At 42.3% G+C, this 18207-nt stretch overlaps 1 protein-coding gene across 1 annotated transcript; it reads left to right on the top strand.

Annotated features, from left to right (window-relative positions):
* The first annotated feature begins 6846 nt into the window (after positions 1-6846).
* Positions 6847-18007, top strand: LOC147730555 (gamma-crystallin-3-like). Its single transcript, XM_086958595.1, has 3 exons — positions 6847-6907; positions 11885-12127; positions 17674-18007. The coding sequence occupies exons 1-3, from the start codon at positions 6899-6901 to the stop codon at positions 17947-17949; spliced, it is 528 nt and encodes a 175-aa protein (XP_086814721.1). The 5' UTR covers positions 6847-6898; the 3' UTR covers positions 17950-18007.
* Positions 18008-18207: the final 200 nt, after the last annotated feature.

Below are 18207 nucleotides of genomic sequence, written 5' to 3'. Positions count from 1 at the left end.
TACAACAGCGAGACAGACGAAGCTACTGAAGGGGAAAGTAGCTGGGAGTACGAGTCAGACGCTGATAGGTCTGACAGAGAGCGGGAAAGAACAAGAAGAAGACGGAGTAGAAGGGTACGTGGAGAAGCTGATTGGCCGCAAAGAAGGAGCTCTAGCCTAAGGTCAACTCCGGAGAGAACCCTTCCTCCGATATCAGAAGACTCAGACCCCGAAGAAGGTGCTCAGGGCGCTGAAGCACCGGAGTTGAGGAGGTCAAGAAGAGTGCGTGTGCCTAACAGAAGATACTCCACCCCTGAGTGGACATACCTGGCGACAGATGGCTTCGAAGCCAGTGACAGGGAGGATCCGAGCGGTGGTGGTGTCCAGTTCTGAGCCCATCGTAACAGTGGAGATACGACTGTTAGTACCCGGGGTTGAACAAGAAGGGTCACTGACATTTATGCTTCCCCGACCTCCCCGCCTCAGCAAGATAAAGGACATGTTTCTCACAGAATTGCAATTCCCCGATTTTGGTACAAAGATATCAGCAGCAGAAGAGCACAATCTTCGTCTGGAAATATTGAATTTTGCTGTTGAAGCTGCAGGCGAGCGCCTGATAGTGGATGCTTAAAAGACTTTGTAAATAAGCGTGAAGAAAAGAAGATTACCTAGCGCCTAGGAAGCAGAGATTCTTAGGGACTCTCCCTGAGATGATGGAGAAGGGCTAGGGTTGTCTGTATTTGAACTAAAAGGAACTTTGGCGGAAAGGGTTGTCAGCTTCCAGTTGCGTGGTTCTCAGGACAAAAAGAGTAAAAGAGACAGTAAAGGAACGAAAAAAGAAAGAAACTTTGTGCTGAGTTAAGAGAGAACCACACTATCTGACGAAATGGAGGCCGGTACCCAGAACCGCAGAGCGAAATGTATAATAGGTACACTAATAGTAGGAGTGATAATACTAATAGCTTTAGTGGTAACAGTCTCTTATGTAAAGGGACGTGAGGAGGAGGCAAAGGTAACTGATGTGGCATCTGTAGAAGCGCTTACACCCACCATTGCTGGTGAGAAGGGGGAAAACACACACGAGAAAGCGTTATTGGCTGCAGAAGCCCGCAGGTTACACGTGGATGAGTCCCAAGGTGACTTTAGGTCAAATGCTTATGCTAAATTATTATATGAGTATGTGGAGGCCATGGAGGTGAAGGACTGTTACGTCTGCATGCAGTTGCCGGCGTCTGTAGATGAAGGCATTCGATACCATCACCTCCCGCTGACATATGGCATTACTTGTAGCTTGTTGCTTAGTATATTTTATGGGAGAGATAGTTTTGACTATTATTTCTCCAATTATGATGCAGTGTTACCAGAAGTCCCAAATTATAAACAGATGAACAAATGGGACTACTGGAAGAGTGAAGACAGGTTGGCAAAATTTTTCATTCCTTGGATTACTTTAGATACTTCACATGCCCGCAGAAATAATCTGACATGCAAGGTGTCAGAAGTCGAGAAAAAGTTTATAGGGCAGGTGGATGATCGGAATAGGAGACAAAAGATTTTGAAAAAATCAGGACAATGGAAAACAGATTGGACCGAAGAAGAGAAGGCACACAAAAGAAAGGGTAGTAGTGGTCCAATAGCTTTAGATAGAACGCAGAGAGGAAAGTTATGTCTTCATAGAGCCAAAACGTATTATGAAAATGTATACGTGGGAGAGGTTAGTTGTGAACATGCCTTCAATTTGGAGTATTACACCAAAGACTTCCTGAAGGGAATGCAAGTGATTCCTAACGTATATTTTGTATGTGGGAGAAATGCCTACGTGAGGCTACCTGATAATTGGTATGGCTCATGTTACTTGGCAATTATCTTCCCTAAAATATATCATGCCCAAGACTTAGAGATCATTGAGGGCAAGACATCATCAAGAGGAAGGAGAGATGTGAGTGCAGAAATGGTTGGAGATGTCTTTGGAGCTGTGTTCCCACTACTGGGATTAGCTCTTAATGATGTTAAAATTAGACGGCTAGCAACAGTCGTAGACAGGTTGTCTGCCAGCACTGCTCAGTCCTTAATGCTAGTAGAAGGAGAGATGCAATCGATAAGGGCTATGGTTCTTCAAAACCGCCTTGCGTTAGATGTCCTATTAGCAAAAGAGGGCGGAGTCTGTAAGGCTTTGAAGGTCCAAGAATGTTGTACTTACATTCCAGACAATTCGAAGCCCCTTGAGAAAGTTGTTAGAAATATAACTGGTATTCACAAGGAGATTGAAGACCTGAGCAGAGAAAATGTCTGGGAAAAGGTGGGCCAAGGAATGAGTGAAGCTGGAAGCTGGCTCACCGCCTTAGGCAAAAGCTTTGTGTGGAAAATACTAAAACCTATCATCATAATATTGATCTGTGGAATCGTGTTATGGGGTTTGGTGAGGGTATTTAAATGGAACAGAGCCAGAAGGTCAGAGAGAGCTCAGAGGAAACAGCTGCAGAGATTGGCTGCCATACAAGATAGTCAGTATCGGAGTCTGAGGGCTCTGGAAACACAGAAGCGAGTTATGCTAGCAATCACCGCAGTTTAAATATTTAGTGATGACCCCGAGAGGTCATCAAAGGGGGGAACTGAGAGAGCGCAAACTGATCAAAATGTAGAAGTGCACCACACTTACACGTAGTAAGCATAAATCATGAAGAGAAATGCCATGAGTGCTGATAGTAACTACATCTATATTCTGGAATATGTAGTTAACTTAGAGAATGCATATAGAAGTGGAACTAATGAAGACATGAGTGCAATGTATAACTTTATTAGATGTGATTAATCATGGTTCATGTTAAATGTAGCTGCTAATAGGAAGATGGCGTGCTGTGAGCACAGAAAGAGACAGGCCTCATGCATGGCCATGACAGAAGGAATCAGACTGGTATACCTTTCATTTCTTGGACCGCACTCATGTTATGATTACATTATATTATTCAGAAGAGCTATATTATATAGATGTGAGTTCTTTTATTGATTCACAAAATGTGATACTATGTGATTTTATTCAACGTGAATATTCTTGAATCTATGTTGTGCAGCTGTTAAATGTAAGATGGCATACGGAAACGTAGAACGTGGTAGGCCTCAGGGCCAGAGCTAGGAGGGAGGGGGAAGGCGATTAAATTGCATAATGTGGATTGCACTAATGTTTAGTAATAATGAGTAGGGTTTGATTTATAGATGTGTTTACTTAATCAGTAGAATAAGAGTATTAACATGCTAACAATTAAAGAAGAAGTTGAATATTATAAAACTGTTGTAGAGCTGGAAAGCCTTAAACGTTGATTTACACATATTAGTCTGGGCCGGGGAATGTTGCAACGCGGATGGAAAACCATGAGAATTGGGATTTGGCTCCAAATGTCTGTCTGGAAGAGAAAAGGGGGTATTCAATTATTCATAAATGAATAGATGCTTGTTCGAGAAATGGACCAGACATGGAGGAGGGTTCCGGAATGTTTAAGGGGTATCAGCGGGCCGGAGAAGAGTCTGAGAAGCAAGGTCGAAGCTAACCACAAGGCCTCATCATGGAAAAAGCCAGAAGCTACACCACGTGAGGGGCGTCTCACGAGGGGCGTCCTAAATGTTATTGGATTTTTGTATTAGGGACAGCACCCCTGGGGGGGAGTTAGAGCAGAAGCCTGAGGACCCTTTAGAGAGCGGATGGGTAGGCAGAGAGGGGCCATGACTGGAGGACTTTAGGTTTTCACCAAGAGTTTAGAGTGAGTGACTTCCCTCGGGAGTCATTCACTGCTGACACCTTTTGATAGGTTGAGACCTGGTTAAGTAGGGATACCATCTAGATCAGGGTAGGGAAAGCCTAACCTGTATTTTCCCTCCGCCTGTAATGACCGACAGATTTCAATATGTGTCTATGCTAATAGCACTATTGTTTTTAGAACTGGTATTGGTAATTTCCGTTGTTCGTCTGAGGGCTTTCAGAGAACACATGTACGTAGTTGGGCCTGTGTATCTGGTTAATCTCATTTTGAGATGTTTGTATTTGCAACTTATCTTGACTTTATAATAAACCTTTGAAAGCTAGAAGTTGTTTGTGATCCTTTGAGCAGAGTCCTTAATTGGGAGAACTAACTTGGTAAGAGATGCACTTTCTTTCCTCAAAGACAGGCAATAAAGGTTCAGTCGACCAGATCGGGGTTTTAGATCGATAGTGATAAGGTATTGATCAAAATCTCACCCTTCCAATAGCGATAATTATCGCTATTGTTTGGTTAGAGACAAAAATGTACCGCTGAGCTGCGGCGATTTTTATCGCAGATAAACCTTGGTATTACCAAGGTTTATCGCAAATGCGATAAAAATCAGCCGCAATGCATGAATATCGCTGAAAAGTCAGCGATATTCATGCATTACCGAGCTAATGCTCTTAGCCATGTTATCCACCTCCCATTGGATAACATGGCTAAGAACTGCTCAGGGCAGGTGTTAGCTTTTGGAGATATTTGCGCTTAGCGCGAATATCTCCATAAGTTGGTAATAGGAGATAGCGATGTTAGCGACTGTTTCCAGTCGCTAACATCTTGGCACGCCCACTTTGCATGTCATTAGTGATAAATATCACTGACATGCAAAGTGGGGCCCAAGATGGTCGCTATCTCCTACTAGCTGTCGCTAACTGGTGTTAGCGACAGCTAGGCAATAGGGAGATAATTTTATCTCCGCTTTCTAGGCTTTTAAAGTCAAAAAAGCGGAGATAAACCCCCTTGATAATATGCCCCTCTGTCCCTTCTCCTGTGTTGATAAGCTGGCATCACCCTGTGGAGTTCTGATGCTTCTACTCTTGCACCCTGGAAAGAGCACAGTATAAGAGTAGTTGGAACACGTGCAAACAATAGTAATGGGGAGTGCATATTTGATCCATTACCAGACTTCATGTAAAAGGAGAAACTATGGGCCATATGTACAATGAAGTGGTGGATTGAGGCGTTAGCCGTCACTCCGCCACTTCGAAAACTGCACCATATTTACAATGATATGGTGCAGCCTTGCGTTTCCCCCTGCGATGGTGCTACTGTTAGCAGTGTAGCGTCAACGCAGGCACCCTTGCACCATAGTGCAAGGGTGTTTGCGTGCAGGGGAGGATTGTTTATGTGTATGAAGGTGTCCCTTCCTGCACATAACCAATCCTGAAAAGCCCTTTTGTCACTTTCATGTTTGCTGCTTAATGCAGCACACATAAAATTCACAAAATGGCATGTTTTGTTAATGATTGTTTATGTACAGGAAGGGGGACTTTCCTGTACATAAACATTCCATGGCATTTTGCTTTTTCGATGTGTGCTGCACAAGGCAACACACTTGGAAAAAGCAAAAACAAGTAGAAATAAGGCATTTCTCCTCATTTCAACTACTTAAGACCAGTTTTTACCTGGTCTTAATTTTGACACTACCTCCTATATATGCTGCTCTTGTACATAGAGGGCAGCTTCAAAATCAATGGGTGTTGCGGTGGAACGCCCATAGCAAAACCCACTGCTGACTCCTTTCACGCTAACCATAGCGTGAAAGGGGGACTTATTTACAAAGCAGCGTTAAGCCACTTTAAGTGGCTTAACCCTTGTAAATAAGGCTAAGCCTCTATCGCCACCACAATGTCGATAAAAGTGACGTTGTAGTGGCGATAAGGGCTAGCACATATGCCCCTATATTTATTGATTACTTTATGGGGTTCTGTGGGTAATTGCAGTCACTTGTGTCTTGTTCTCTAATGCGTTGTTGTGCCTGGTTATCATTTTATTTTTCATTTTTACTTCTTTAGAAGTTACATGCAATTTTGTTCTTTGTTGTTGTGTCAACCAGCATTGTCCATTTGTGGGATGAGATTTCTGAAATAGCTTGATTTTTGGGGGTTGAGAGAAGATTAGCACCTGCTCTGTGCCGAAGGGCGTCTTTAATTTGAATTCTTTATGTAGACGTGGTTATTAGTAAACTAGTCGCTTGTTTTTTTCTCTTTAAGCCTGCGGAATTACAAGGTGGTATTTGAGTTTTTTCTACACATGCAGAGATTTGGCAAGCAGATTTGCTGTTTGAAATCTCCACATGGGGCGATACTTGTAATGGGGTGCAGTCAAATCATGAAATCAGTAATTTAACTAAACTCAACTTATATTTGGCGATTTTATCGGAAAGACAGTGGGGCTTATTTACAAGGCCTTGCGCCACTTTTGTATCACTTTTCCCATGTTAAAATTGACGCAAAAGTGGCGCCAGGGCCTTGTAAATCTGCCCAAGTGTACACTACACGGCCTTGCGGGAACTTAGCCCAAAATGAATCTCAGTTTTTTCCTCCTCTGTGCTGGACTTGATATATCCTGAAAACTGTTCTAACGTAATACAACAGCAAAATATATAGATGTTCCTCACTCAGCCCTTTGCAATTTCAATGATGTAATGCACTTACAACAGAAATCACATTCATGGCGCTGACACCCCATGAGACATGTTCTTTCCGCTACTCTTTCCGGTTTTTAGATGCCAGACCACACCAGACATTTTTAGTGAGCGCAGCTTGAAACGCAAAGATCAGAAAATGCCCGGCTACACGGCCTGAAAGATTGTTCTTTTTGTAGAACGTTTTCTGAACTAACTACACTGCCTTTAACAAATGAACAATGGCGCCTTTTGTGGCTGTTCCTAAGCATCAAAAACACCTGCTCAGCAAAATGCAAACAGCATCAGCAGCAGCAGCATCACCTCGAATGTAAAGGCAGTGAAAGGGCCTCTGCGCGTTTGCCTCACTGGACGGAAACAGCTGCACGCATTCATTACATTGTTCTCATGCAGATAGCGGCAGGTAAAGATGTATATAAGGGATGCTGTGAGCCTACCCACAGCACAGAGGAACCATAACCATCCAGGAGCCAACATGGGGAAGGTAAGTAAAAGATGGCTTATATGGAAGCATTGCATAGGGTATACGCATTCAAAAAGTACATACATTCAATTAATTAGATGTGAAAAGTAGTCGCCATGTTTTTTACTTTACTTCTGAATTTCCAGTGTAACACACTATGGACAATGGCAATATATGTGAATGTGGTTCGCCTGTTTACGCACTGTCTGTCTTCGACGCTACTTTTTTGTGGTTTTGGTCATGACACACCAACATCAAGGCAGTAGAGCCGAACTTCGGCAGCACACTATACAGGAGTGGTGGATTGCTTCCACCCTGTTTTTTACTGTTTGTGGACCTTGTTTATGGTCTTGTGTCCAGTTTGTACTGTTGATTTGCCGGATACTGCCACAAACCTTGCCTGCAGCAACAGCATGCACAAGTGCGTGCAGTCGTCAATACCTTGCAAAAACACCTATACAATGTGTCTTGCAAAACACCTATTCAACATTTCTTAAACAAGTATAAAAACTGCCATATTTGCAAATGTGGGTCACTTTTTAGTTATCTGATTCGCTAATGGAGGCAACTTTTATTTTGGTTTTCTGCTCTAGTCTGACCCTGGCCATACAATGTAACATACACGGAAATATTGTCGCTTAAAAACAATACAATCTCTGGCAAAAAATATTTTTTTTAATGGAAATATCACCAAGACACAAAGTTTTGCAAATATAGAAACTATGCAAGTTGCAAAATGCGTCCCCTTCATGAATATTTTCAGGTGATTTAATATTTTTGTACAATCCTATGTTTTGAATAGCCAAGGAGGAGGTAGAACTCTGCATTATTGGCAGCCTTTACCTATTCTAAGTAGGCTCGATGGGACTGCAGTTCCCGAGAGCAACGTCAGAGAGCACACTACCTCATTGTGACACAAACTCAGGTTAATGGAGCCTGTAGACCAGCCATGGAGCCTGATGTCACTCGCTGTAAAACAAGGAAGTAAATACCCCCTCTGGCTGCTGTGTGAAATACAGCATTAATCATGGGTCAGGGGTGTGTGATTTGGGAGTTACACCACCTCTAATAATTTTATTGTCTGATGAATAGCTAGGTACCGGTGATTTGTGTCGGCTTTCAGTTGGTGTAGGGTGAGGTGTCTGTCGGATTGTACCTTGGATTTTTGCAGGCACACACTGACAAAAACACACACATACTCTCTCATATCTGTTTTTAAAGTCCTCAAAATGTTAGTTATTTTTAATTGTTTTGTAATTCTTCCACTTAGTCCTCCTACCAATCTGCTTTTCTCACCCTTTCCACTTCCACTTAAGTCTCTCTTATGCACCCTGTTTGTTGTATAATGTATGTTAACATGCACCCTGTTTGTTGTATAATGTATTTTAATATTATATGCCAGTATGATTGGTGGGAAATTAGAAGCCCAACCTTCCTCAATCTTTCTGACCAAGCTACGCCCCTGCTGCTTCCCCAATGCAAGCTACACCCATAATGCAGACAGGAAGCTTCTATTCGAAGCTTGTGTGAGCCTCGGTGCTGTGTACTGTACATTACTATTTCACTGAATTTTACAATAAAAACAAATTGTGTCTAGACCTCAGTGCTGAATTTGGGCCAGTGGATGCAGTTGGAGCCCACCAGCAGCCACTTTTGGGGAATGGCCCGTATTTTTCCTCAACAGGCAGTGAGGCAGATTAAGAGAGTAAAATACAAAAGAGGGGAAGAAGGAGGAAGATAGATGGAAAAGCAGAGACAGCGGGAGAATTCAGGGACAGAAAATAACTCATAAGATTGAGATAAATAGGCAAGGACTGTCTGATGGTGGATTAAACAGGTTTAGGGTGGATGAAAAACAATGCAGCCTTAGTACTCCGCACCCCGCAAGCACTGGCCATGGACTTCTGAGAAAAAACTTTCTGCCCTGACATATTATGGCTCATATTCTCTTACAAATTAGGCACTGTTAGGCCTCAATTGGATTACCATTCATTAAAAAACAATCTCTGTGTAATCTGACTTTACAATCTATCCTTTCGTAGATAAGCTGGCATTTTGACCAAAATGTGCTCCCACATACATGACAGAAAGCTTTTAGTGAGACAAAAACTCTGTAACTGAACACCCACCTTTACAATTCACATTAGGGGACCTTTCATATTACTTGGAAAGCTTCACCTCAAAACTAGGGCCTATCTGCAGAAATATCATACGAAGGGGCCGATTATGATGTTGGTCGGAAAGGTTCTGAACAGCAGTCGGATTCCCCTAAACCTAGTTGGAACCTATTTTCCGACCGACTCAGAACCATTTCTGACTGACCAATTATGATGGAAGGTAACTGCTCGGTCTGTCCGATTTGGTTCCGACCGGTACGCAGAGACTTCAAGTTGGCCATAGCTCAATCTTACAGCTCTATGGACCACTTTTCTGACCGATGTTTACGATGTCGGATTTGGACAGCCTTTCCAAATCAGTCTGTCTGACTCAAAACGGCTGCCGGACACTGACTCTCGGGGCCCATAGCAGGCCCTCTTCACCCAGAGCCTTCCGGTTGGGGTTCTTGGGGGTACCCAAGGGACCCCTCTTTGCAACCATGGAGAGTGTGGCAAGCACCACGGGGTGCCTGCCACAGGGTGCAAGGTTTTCCAGAACCACCCCTTTCTTCAGGGAACCTGTGTTGTCATTCGGAACATTGGCTCCCATTGAATTCAATGGGAGTCCGACTGAACGGTGTTCGTAAACATCGTAATCGGTCGGTCAGATTGCCCGAATCTGAGTTGGTCAGAAACGATTCCGAGAACTTGATGGAGATTGTTTTCTCACTAGGTGAGGAATCTTTCCACCCTGGATGTTCTGTTGTTTTTGGACAACCTGGGGTGGCGTAGTGGGAAAAAGAACAATGGATTTAACGCAGATCTTTTGACTGGGGAAAATGTTTGCATTGTCAACATTCCATCCATTATTTGTTTGCTGTAGCACTCTTCGCCCTAAGTGGGATGGGTATGCCCAGACGTGGGTCCCTTGCTCACTGTGTCACTGGATTCAAGCTAGCCTGGTTGAAGAAGGGTGACATACATGGAAACCGGTCCCAGGATGCTTGTTTCCAGTCCAGGGTGTACCTGGCCTGGCAGTTCGGTATGGACTGTTCCCATGGGTCACAGGGTCAAGACTAATTGGCATATGACTGGGTCCAAACTGGGGTGGCGTAGTGGGCAAAAGAACAATAGATTTAACCCAGATCTTTTGACTGGGGGATAATGTTTGCATTGTCAGCTTCCATCCATCATTTGTTTGCTGTAGCAACACGTGTTCAATGGCATTTATGTCATAATCTCAAGATGTTTTCTTGCACATAGTGATTTTTAATCTATGTTTCAAAAATGCATGGTTGATGTGACCTTAGTTGCGTACCTTCAACAGAGCCATATAACATTGTGCGACGATTCATACTTAACCCTGCGCTTTGATTTTGTCACTTTTTTATAAAATATAATTGATATTTCATTAATTCACAGTTTGGCTCATATTCAAAATGTTTTCAGCTTCCTAAATTACATCTTCCACATTTCGAAGTATTTAGAACTTCTTGATGTTTCTAGAAATACCTTTACATTCACCAGAAGCACATGAACAATCTGAAAGCAAGATTTCTGCAAAAATAGGAGTCTAATACTTTAAACTTAGTAAATTGCCTCCTCACAGTAAAGTTACTTTTTCACAAACCTGAAAACTTCTTTGTGTAATCATATTACTTGTGCAAAGAAATACTTAGCCTAAATTGATTTTGAATCCTGATTTCCGATGTTGGATTTATGTTCGTTAATCTCTGTTACTACGGGACACAAGATGAAAAAAATGAGTATGGTGGACTTTGCGACCTGTAAGTTATTTTCATCCTAGAGGCGTTCTCAATGGTAGAGCTAACAGCTGCTCTTTTATTGAGATCTTTGTCTTCCCCAAGATCTACATGAGGTGGGAACCCAGAAGATTGAATTTTTAAACTTTTTTGGTGTGCACCCCTTTCAGCCCATTTCATAAGCAGGCTCTGTTTGTAATTTCCATAAAAATTACCTCCAGGCAATAAGTTAATGCAGTCTGATTTTCTATACAATTAAAGTACTGTTGCTGCTATTGAGTGCAATAATATGGCCAACAACTTCTAGAGCTGTGTCATACAACACTGTGTGCCCCATGAAAAAGCACTTCAAAAAAATCTACTACTAATGAGAAGCAGTTCAACATTAGTTGTAAAGGGACCTTCACCAGTTTTAGAATTTCTCTGCATTTAATAGAACTTCGGTAATTAACACATTTTAAATTCATCATCCAAACCATGAGTCATATTAGACTATGGGGCCTATTACGATGTTGATCTGAGTTTCCTCCGCCCAACACCATGTCAGACACGGGACCGACTTACCACTAGTCAGCAGTCTCAACCACCTGATTATGATTTGACCACACATGGTGCGGTCTCTTTCCAACATTTCCCTATAGGAGAATGTGTTACATGCAACCATAGGGAAAAGTGATGTTGTGTTAATACCTGCACCCCTTGGAAGGAACCTCAAGGTGCCTGCCACAAGGTGCAGGGGTTAACAGAGGGGCACCATAGGTGCCACCTGAGCCACCAACTGTAGGCCGCAAAGGAAAGGGCTTCCAACCACTCTTTCCGACAGGGTTTCCATGTCAGAAGGGCCAGCATGGAAACGCTGCCGGAAACTGCATCGTAATCCGGTTTACACTGTCTATTTGGATTATGGGCAGGTTCCAACTGGCCGACGGCTCCTTGAGCCTATTGGACAGGCCAGCCGGAACGGCTGGCCTGTTTTAATTGTGACTGGCTGTATCATAATCAGCCTTTGAGAATTAAAACTGACAATGCCGGTCATAAAGCCTGACCTAAGGTCGGAGGGTTCATGACCAGCATCATAATCAGCCCCTATATGTTTCTTATTCTGTTTAATTAAACAGTGTTATTTTTATCCACAATAGATCATCTTCTACGAGGACAGAAATTTCCAAGGCCGTTCCCACGAGTGCAGCTCTGAGTGTCCTGATCTCAGTCGTTTCTTTAGTCGCTGCAACTCCATCCGAGTGGAGAGTGGCAACTGGATACTCTATGAGCACCCCAATTTTAGAGGACATCAGTACTACCTGAGGAGGGGCGAGTACCCCGACTTCCAGCAGTGGATGGGTTACAATGATTCCATCCGGTCATGCCGCTTGACTCCTCAAGTAAGTGGTTTAAATTGTTATGCTTTAAAACTATGTTGCATTTGAAAGTGGATGCATAGTCTAAAAGTTTGCAAGAGATGCAGTCTAAACTAATATCACTGAGGAAACAATAAGGCAATGCTACATAGTTATATCACAAAAAGGAAGAGGGATGAAGATAAATCAGAAAAGGTTTCTAAGAGCAAGTAGAGGAAAAGCACCTTATTTTTAAAACTGCCCTCACACACAGAAAGCTTTGTCATGCTTCATCATAGGGCTGTTAACAAACCTCCTTGTTAACCCGATACTGGAGGTGGAGCAAAAGGGAGGGGAAGACAATACAATATAGAGTGAGCTGTTAGTGAAAACTCAAAAGGTGAGAAAGTGGGGCAGAATCAGTAGTGATAAAAGCTGGTAGCCGGGGATCCTTACTACAATTTTAATATTGGGTCCCCTGTTCAGAATTTAAAAAGAAATTGTGGATGCTAGGTAGAGGAACTTATTTATGGAATTCCACTACTCCACACTACATAAGTGTCTGCATTTTTCGGCCGGCTATTGACAGTGCCTCAGCTTTCTTCAGGTCTCTCACATCTGTGACCCTTAGTGACAACCCTTATCCTTCCACCAGTTCAGAAGTGAAAAAGGGAAATATCAACTTATACAAAGAGCCCTTCGCTTTGGGAAGGGGAACCTGAACAAATAAACCAATAAGAAAACGACAAGAACAAACATATAAAGATGTCAGTGGCCTGTGTCCGTATTCATATGCAACATAACCACTAACAACAGTCCAAAAAGACAAATGACTTTGGTGCCAAACTTGCCAATATCCTACACCTATTCTTTCAAACCTTGGGCTGCCCCACCCACAATAGATCTCGTGGGAACAGGGTGCTCTTCTCATGTGAAGTCCCTCGCTTCGTGTATTGAAGATTCTCAACAACTTCAAATGATATTGGATTATTCCCGTCCTGGTGTATGATAATCCATATTGATCTCTAATTCAGAGTAAGATCAAGTGTGACTTTTTTTAGAGACACCACTGTCTTCCAACCTAAGAGTACCCCCTGGGACACTTACCAAGTTCATCATAATCAAAAACTCGAAATGGCAGGGGAGGGGAACAGCTTCATTATTAGCACTCTCTGAAAAGAAAGCAAAGACACTCATTTTCAACAAACCCTTATTGATGTACTGGAGGGGGCTTGTATGACATGTTTGTTGGTGAGCTTGAAAATATGTATTATGCTGACATAACATTAACATTCGCCTATAATGTCAGTAGAGGATTTGGATTTCAGCGATGTGTCCAAATAACATTCATTACAGAAGCCAGGACCATATTTTGTGGAAATCCAACATTCTAGACTGTAACACGTCTTTTTCCAGTGATAGCATAGTGGCCCTCTTAGTTGTTAATAAGCTGCTCTCTGAACACCCAAGTAATAACATCATGGGGCTGATTTCATACAATGTCACCATTAGGACATAAGCGCTATGACCGTGCTTCTCCGAGTTTCTCCAAGCACATCGTGGGGCTGATTTCATACAATGTCACCATTCCGACATAAACCCTAGGGCAGTGCCGCTCCGAAGAAACTCCAAGCGCACTCACACAAAAACACGAAGGTCACCCCCTTCTGTTGCATGCACATGACCCCCTTCTGCCCCGGTATCGCTACTCACTCGGCGTCTCCCTCGTCACTTACTGATTGCGAGGTAAGCTGTCCACAGACCAGATAGGCTCTCCTTACTGCAGCGTAGTAGACTGCCTCATTTTAACAGCGTCTCTCTTAAAGCAATATCAGCGCACCTTCATCCTGCGTCGTAGACCATGTGGGGAGCATCAGTGACTCTCATGGTATTGAGAACTAGAACGCTAACCCTTTCCACTTACACTGGCAAATGTGGAATCCATTCTTCCTCCCCAGGGATCCTGCTGATGTACCGAATGCCCCGTGGAGCATCTCATTCCTCCATAATATGTTAGATTGGTAGAACAGGACTAAAAGTTATTAAATCCTATCTTCATCAGAGTTATCCTTATTATATTGGAATGGCTTCTGATTAAATAACTCCATTTGAAATTCAAGAGGGGTTAGTGGTACCTATGTCTACCCCCACCTCAAGCAATTCACACTGGGAAAAAACAAGGAATTTGCAACAGGTGACAAACAGGTAAGGGACATTTAAACAATATGGAAAGAAATAACAAATGTCCTACTTCTCAATGATTACACTGGGGGGGGAGGGGGTACCCTCTTCAGTTCTACTATTGCTCAAAGTTGGCGATACCTAAATTCTGCTACTATCTTAGAGTCCTCATGAAAAATTCACACGTGATTCAGTGTATTCCAGAGGATATCATCATTCAACCCCCTGGAGAAGCCCCGTACTCTGTAAATCCACTTTTGCTCTCTGATGAATAGTGCTCTTTTTGGGTTCCTCCCGCTCCTGTTAATATTGGGTTTTTCTCAATTACTGTCCAAGTGAAATCCTCAGCAGCATAATTCTTCTCCAGAAAATGGATCTTATTTTACTCATATTCCGTTGGCATCTGAACGTGGATCTGTGCTCCATGATTCTTCTTTTCACCTTTCTAGTGGTCATTCCCAGGTACATTAAATCACACGAGCATTTCAGCATGTATATAACAAAGGAGGAATTACAATTCGTATGTCTCCTTTGTTCCCAGGCGTGGGTCAATCCAACATTCATTGTTTTAGTGTTCTCTGTTAAGTGGCATACATCACACATTCCACATTTTGTGAGGCCCGTTACCGGGGGAAGAAACACCTTCCGCTTTTCTTCTCCTATGCCCATCTTGGTCCTGTTGTTCAATCTTTGTCTTGTATGTACCAAGATGTCTTAGATGCTTTGACTCTTTTTGAAAGATAAGAGAGGCTTTTCCAAAGATAAGCCATTAGAGTTCAAGATTGCCCAATGGCGCAACATGATCTTTTGGATGCTGCTGGAGGCTGTGTTAAAGGTAGTGAAACAAACCGTTCTTTCCATTGATGATTTCTTAGTGGTTTCAAGGAGTGATTCCTGATGGCAACTACTTGCTCTTTTCTCAGCCCTTTTCACCACCCTTGCCGGATAGTCTCTTTACAGAAGTTTCTTTTGAAGAGACTCTGCTTCCTCACGAAAATCTATTATACTTGATCAATTACGTTGTAAGCGCAAAAATTGTTCTACCGGGAGATTCTCCCTCAGGGATTTAGGGTGGAACCTTTTGAATGAGAGTAAACTGTTCCTATAGGTCGATTTATGGAACATTTTCGTCCTCAAGCCCCCATCTTCAGAAAAAATCGTCAAATCCAGAAATGGTAAACTCTCTTTGGTGATTGCGGACGTAAAAAGAAGGAGGGGGTTCCTGCTATTGAGCCAAGACAAGAAGTTATCCAATGTCTCTCTCTCTCCCTTCAAAACCAAGAGGACATTGTCTATAAAATGCCTCCAGACCTTAATATGATGGAACCAGGGTCCTCCATGGGTGTAGATATATTGGTCTTCAAATGCGGACATATACAGCCCCGCCAGACTCGGCGCGAAAACACCCCACATGAAGTTACCATGGGTCTGGAGGTAAAAGGTCCCTTGGAATTCAAAAAAATTCTTCGTAAGGGTAATTTCTGCCAGATGTAAAATGAATGGGTAGGCATGAAATACTCCCAATCCATTGCATACAAGTTGTCCTCCACCACTCTCAGTGTCTCCATTTGTGGTATGTTTGTATACATGGATTCCACGTCCAGACCGACCAATAAAACTTCCATTGGGTCAAAATCCAAGTCCTTCGGCAATAACAAGACCTCAGTCGTGTCTATAAGGTACGGTGGTCTTGATTGAACAATTGGTTTGAAAAAAAAGTCACAAAATTGCGACATGGGCTCCAATGGTGATCCCATCCCTGACACAATTGGCCACCCTGAAGGGGGCTTCATTGGTTTATGAACTTTCGGGAGGGTATAAAAATATGGGGTTATCGGTTGTAATTGACAAAGAAAACTCCCCTCCTTCTCTGAAATCCTCTGGTTTTGCGCTGCTTCATCCACCACTGATATTATTTATTTCTTGATGGTATATGTTGGATCCTGTCTCAGCTGTCTATAGTTCCTACTGTCTGCCAGTAGTCCAGACATTCAGTTTCATACGCTGTTCTGCTTTGTAACACCGTCGCTACCCCTTTATCAGCCTGCTTTATCACCAATTCCTCATTGTCTGTTAGTTCCGCCAGTGCTCTTCGTTCTCTTTTAGAAAGGTTCATGAATGTCATATTCCTCTCTTGTGTGAGTGTTTCCACTTCACCAGTAACTGCCTGTTCAAAGGCCTCTATTTCCACAGGAAGTTGCCCCAAGGAAGGTGTAAACTTGGACTTTAAACAGAGATTGGTATCACCCCTTTCTGTATTGTCGTTGTCCTGATTTCCAAAAAAGACTTTAAACAGATGTTGCAAAAAAAGCTTGCTAGTTCTTGTCTTATCTTAAAAGTATCTGGTGTGTTTGTTGGCACGTATACCAGACCCTTTTCTAAGACCTCGAGCTGTATGTCTGTCAATTCTACATCCGTTAGGTTCATCACCAAAGAGGTCAATCCCGACTCGACCCTGGAGTTGGTTATTTGACCATACTCCTGGTCACTCTCTGTTCCAATTCCTCCCACTACACCCCTGTCATGTTCTTCTGTTTGCCCCTGCCCCTCCCTAAAAAGGATTAGGCATGGGGGGGTAATGTGTCATAGAGCCTCCTGGCATGGGGCTTCCTGGCGTACCTTGAAATTGTTTTGGTGGTAATGCTACATAATGCCACTTATGCCAGTTTTCTCCGCACCATCTTTCAAATTGTAAGGAGTTGCACAAGAAAAACATGGCAGTGCTCAAATGTGATGTAATGCCAAATTGTATGGTCAGTATCTTGTTTGCTAAAAAAGGTACCTCCAAGGTCGGGCGTGGACAGTACTATCGAAGAAGTTAAGAATCAGTTTTCCCATACCTAATGGCATGTGTTTTCTGCTTAAATAAAATTTGTGCCCAGAAAATGAGAAGCCATGAGGATTCTGTGTAAGATTCATGGAATCTAATCTTTATATCTTATCACATCTTTTTGTTTAAATCATAGTTCGAGCAAAATGATAGTCGAGGAAAAATGTGAACCACCAGTCTTTCAAAGTTTCTGAATACTTTCCATGGGGGTTTCTAAATGTCTTTTACTAGAAGCTATAATTTTATTATTTTAAAATAATATTTTAATACTATAATATTAGTTTGATTTAATATAATATTAGTCTACTAAATACTGAAATTTTGTAATATTCGTCCTCACAGTAGTTTTTTTAGCACATGAATGATTTATATTTTGCCTATCTTTCTAATTATGACACATGTTTTTCAAAGCCAACTATAACCTGCTCTTGATTAGAAAAACAGAAATAAGTATTCACATTGTACTGGGAATGTATTACCATTTCATGAGAATGTAAATCTGGGTTCTTTTCTGTAACCTGTGGATGTTTTAACAAAAGGGTATTCCATTATTTATTTTCTCTCCTTGTTTCTTATCCAGCACAGTGGATCCTACAGGATCAGGGTTTATGAACGAGAGAACTTTGGTGGCCAAATGATGGAATTCTCTGAAGATTGTCCACATGTTCATGAGCAATTCCGCTACAATGACATTTACTCCTGTAACGTACAGGATGGGCACTGGGTCTTCTATGAAGAGCCCAACTACAGAGGGCGTCAGTACTACTTGAGACCCGGCGAGTACAGGAAATACAGCGACTGGGGAGCCTCAAGCCCCAGAGTTGGTTCTTTAAGGAGAGTCCGGGATCATTATTGAGTTACCTAAAATGTAAATGCCAGTGTATAAAATTATACAATAAATTCTCTCACAATAATATTCCCTTGCTTTGTCTTGTTGTCAACATTAAACTGATGTATATTAGTAAACTGAAACTACCATGCTGGGTGTATCGATACGGTAAGTTATAATAAAGAACCCTATATTCAGAATAGTTCAACTCCAGTTTTTAATTACCAAATCAAACCCACTGTCTATTCTCTTGTACAAAACCTGCCTTCTACAATAATAGCTCTA

The sequence above is a fragment of the Lissotriton vulgaris genome, chromosome 2_1 (genome assembly GCF_964263255.1).
Source record: "Lissotriton vulgaris chromosome 2_1, aLisVul1.2, whole genome shotgun sequence".
NCBI lineage: Eukaryota > Metazoa > Chordata > Amphibia > Caudata > Salamandridae > Lissotriton > Lissotriton vulgaris.
The sequence above is the reverse complement of the archived record's forward strand: the minus strand, read 5'-3'. Positions and strand labels throughout refer to the sequence as shown.